Source organism: Castanea sativa, chromosome 11 (assembly GCF_040712315.1).
Source record: "Castanea sativa cultivar Marrone di Chiusa Pesio chromosome 11, ASM4071231v1".
Classification (NCBI taxonomy): domain Eukaryota; kingdom Viridiplantae; phylum Streptophyta; class Magnoliopsida; order Fagales; family Fagaceae; genus Castanea; species Castanea sativa.
Window position 1 is genome coordinate 2,192,882 of NC_134023.1, and position 3,670 is coordinate 2,196,551.

General features: G+C 33.4%; 1 protein-coding gene across 1 annotated transcript; it reads left to right on the forward strand.

The window, feature by feature from the left end:
- Nucleotides 1-1,157: 1,157 nt before the first annotated feature.
- LOC142617785 (organic cation/carnitine transporter 3-like) lies at nt 1,158-2,789 on the forward strand. Its single transcript, XM_075790750.1, has one exon. The coding sequence runs from the start codon at nt 1,158-1,160 to the stop codon at nt 2,721-2,723; it is 1,566 nt and encodes a 521-aa protein (XP_075646865.1). The 3' UTR covers nt 2,724-2,789.
- The last annotated feature ends 881 nt before the right edge of the window (nt 2,790-3,670 follow it).

Here is a 3,670-nt window from a genome sequence, read left to right on the forward strand (position 1 = left end):
CAGTTTTGCATTTTTGCAAAAAAATAATATAAATAGTGAGCCCAAATGTGAATCAATAAGAATTTGTTGTCTTAACAATTTATAAGAATGTTGTAGAAAAATTTGTGATTATAAAAATACTCTTAAAAGAATCATTGATATTTTCAAGAAGATAAAATTGTAATTTTATACCCTCAAATCCAACCATGGCTTCGTCCATGCATGTTCTAGTGTCCCTGCCAAAGTTAGAGTCATGTACAATCATTCCAAGAAATGCTGATTTAACACTCACAAATATGAATAATATGAAGTCTAGATATCAAATATAATCACTTTTGAGTTTACACGTCATCTACTCAATGTTTTGAAAACCGACGTTTTAAGGAAACAAAAATGAGAGAGGTTCGAAGTATTTAAAATTGGACCGACATCAAATATCATAATTAATTTATTAATTAATTAAAATTAAATTAAATTAAGACATTAAATATGTAAATATTAGCAAAATCGACCCCAAAAAAATAAAATAAAATAAAATCCAAAGTTAGAGTCACAAAAATAAGTAATTTTGAGCCTGCACGTCACCTAGTATATACTCTCATCAGATCACAGGTGTGCTCTTTAATTAGTATGCCTATCTCATTGAGCATGCCTCAAAACAAAAGAATTTTTAACCATTTGAGGTATCAAGTTTAAACTCGGTGATTTTAACCTTTTATTAAAAATAAATAAATAAAACTAGATTCAAACTTGGTGTTCTATGTTCTTTGAATCTAGTGAATATCCACTCTTAAAGATCTTTTTTGTTGTAATGCTTTGTTTCTGTTCTCATAATTATCTACTTGATCAAAGACCATAACGACAAAATTTTATTAAATGGAACAAGTACAAGAAAAATAAATGTAAAATGGTCAATAGAATCAATCAGACATGCGCATCTCCAGCTATAGCTGCGTCATTATTCTAAGACTATTAGATCCAGCCAGAATTAAAAAACAGTAGTTCTTTTTATGAACAAATAAATTATTTTCATGAGGTTAATATTAAATGTGATATTTGACCTGGCACACACTGTTATAGACTCTCTCCATAGCCTAAAACAACTATAAAATCCATTATTAGTCATTCACATTCCTCTCACACTTCCAACTCTTGCCTTTTCATAAACACAGTTGCAAATGGCAGATTCAACACCACTTCTCTACCAACTCAACTCTGTCAAGTCAGAAAGCATACCTCCACCTCTAGAGAAACACCATCCATCTCTTGATTCCACCATTGAAAGGTGTATAGGAGATTTTGGATGGGCTCAATTCCTCCAAGCACTACTTGTATCTAGTGCATGGATATTTGATGCACAACAAACATTCATTACTGTCTTCACTGATGCACACCCAGCATGGCACTGTACTTCCAATCAACTTGATTGTAACTCAGCCTCTAATATTTGCAATCTTCAAAAGAATTCATGGGCATGGAATTTTCCTGCCTATACTTCAATCATATCAGAATGGAACTTAGAGTGTGCTACTTCCATTATCACTGGCTTGCCTGCATCTTCTTTCTTCTTGGGTTGCTTAGTGGGTGGACTTGTTCTTGCAACACTTGCTGATTCTTCACTTGGTCGCAAAAACATGCTTTTTCTCTCATGCCTAACTATGTCTCTATCTTCTTTTCTTACTGTCTTCTCCACTAACATTTGGGTTTACTCGGCTTTAAAATTGGTTTGTGGGTTTTGCCGTGCAACAATTGGAACATCTGCACTTGTGTTAACAATTGAGCTTGTGGGAAAAAGGTGGCGAGGCCAAGTGGGTGTGATAGGATTCTTTTGTTTCACAATTGGGTTCTTATCACTACCAGCTATAGCTTATTTGAATAGACTTTCATCTTGGAGATCTCTTTATTTGTGGACTTCTATCCCAGGAATCTTGTATTCTTTGTTGGTTCACTTCATTGTTCGTGAGTCACCCAGATGGCTACTTGTGCGTGGACGTAAAGAAGAAGCGGTGGCCACGTTGAAAAGCATTGCACCCCCTAACCATAGTTGGAGCTTTTCTGAGGTTTCGTTTGAGCAAGAAATGTCGAATAATAATGGGAATGTTTACTCGACTATAAAGATGTTGGTGCAGAAACGATGGGCTTTTCGAAGGTTGTTACTGGTTATGGTGATAGGTTTTGGGATTGGAATGGTGTACTATGGCATGCCATTAGGCCTAGGAAACTTGTCATTCAATCTCTACTTGAGTGTCACATTGAATGCCTTATCTGAGATACCATCTTCAATGTTCACTATCTTGCTTATAGGTAAGTTGAACAGAAAACTTTCTGTGCTTGCTTTCACTACCCTTAGTGGGATTTTCAGTATTATGTGTGCTTTAAAAGGTGAGGTGTGGACAAGATTGCAGATTGGACTTGAGTTAGTATCCTTCTTCAGTGCTTGTACTGCTTTCAGTATATTACTCATATTCACAATAGAATTGTTCCCTACTTGTGTGAGGAACTCAGCTACTTCGTTAGTGAGACAAGCAATTGTGTTTGGTGGTGTGTTTAGTCCGATGCTTGTGACTGCGGAGAGAAGAGATGGAATTTCATCCTATGTGGTGTTTGGGTTGGTGATAGGGTGTTGTGGGCTATTTGCGGTATGTTTGCCAGAGACAAGAGGTAGAACACTTTTTGATACAATGGATGAGGAAGAACACAAAGAAAAAGCAGCTTGCAATGGTGTAGGTGATGTCTTGGCTTAATTAATTAGCTTTTGGTTTGCTCAAATTATGTGAAAATAATTGTAGCTTGTGTGTAGTGTTTGGTCAGTATTTATCCTTCATAAGATTGATTTGGTTGGTTTTTTTTGGTTTTTTTTTTTCTTATTTTATTTTAGTGTAAGTGGATTCGGCCAGATTTTAATCATATAAAAAGGGGTAGGAAGCCTCCTTTCATTTTCACTTTAAAAGAAGAGAATTAATTTGAGGCTAAGATTTTCTTTTCAATATATAAAAATGTAAAAATTGTCAAGTTATTAAAATTTTAAGTGATGTGATATACGTTTTAATTTATTATATCTAATCTGAACTATATAAGAAATGAATCCATACAAATGATCATTTTCCCTTTGTTTGATGACTTATTGATTTATAAATAAGATAGAAAATGACTTTAAACAAATAATTTGATTTTTAGCATATAAGTCAATTTATATGTTTTAAAAAAAAAAAAAAAAGTCAATGTATATGCCTGTAGTTATTTTCTTCCTCTTCTTTTTAGTAAAAAAGTTATAAAAATACTACTAACCCCCAAATCATACACTAGTGTAGTGCTTATAAGGTTTTGTTAATTAATTACATGACACATTTATTGGTTGGAAAATTTGGTGTGTGTGTTTTATCGAGAAATTAATAATTTGTCGAATAAGCGAGAAATCAAAGTTCATAAAAACACTTTAAGAAATAACATTTGAAACTAGCAAAACCATGGTTTTTTTTTTTTTTTTTTTCTAAGTGTAACACCATAACCATGTGTTGCTAAGTGCTATATATATGTGTGATGCTTTTATCTTGTAATGCCTTGTAATGCTTTTATCTTAGATTTTTCTCCATATGCTTTATCCAAATTGTATACAACTCTAGGACAAAGGTTGGGGCGTTGGCAACCAAAACACCTATACAACTCTACATATTATATATTCTAGAAAAAG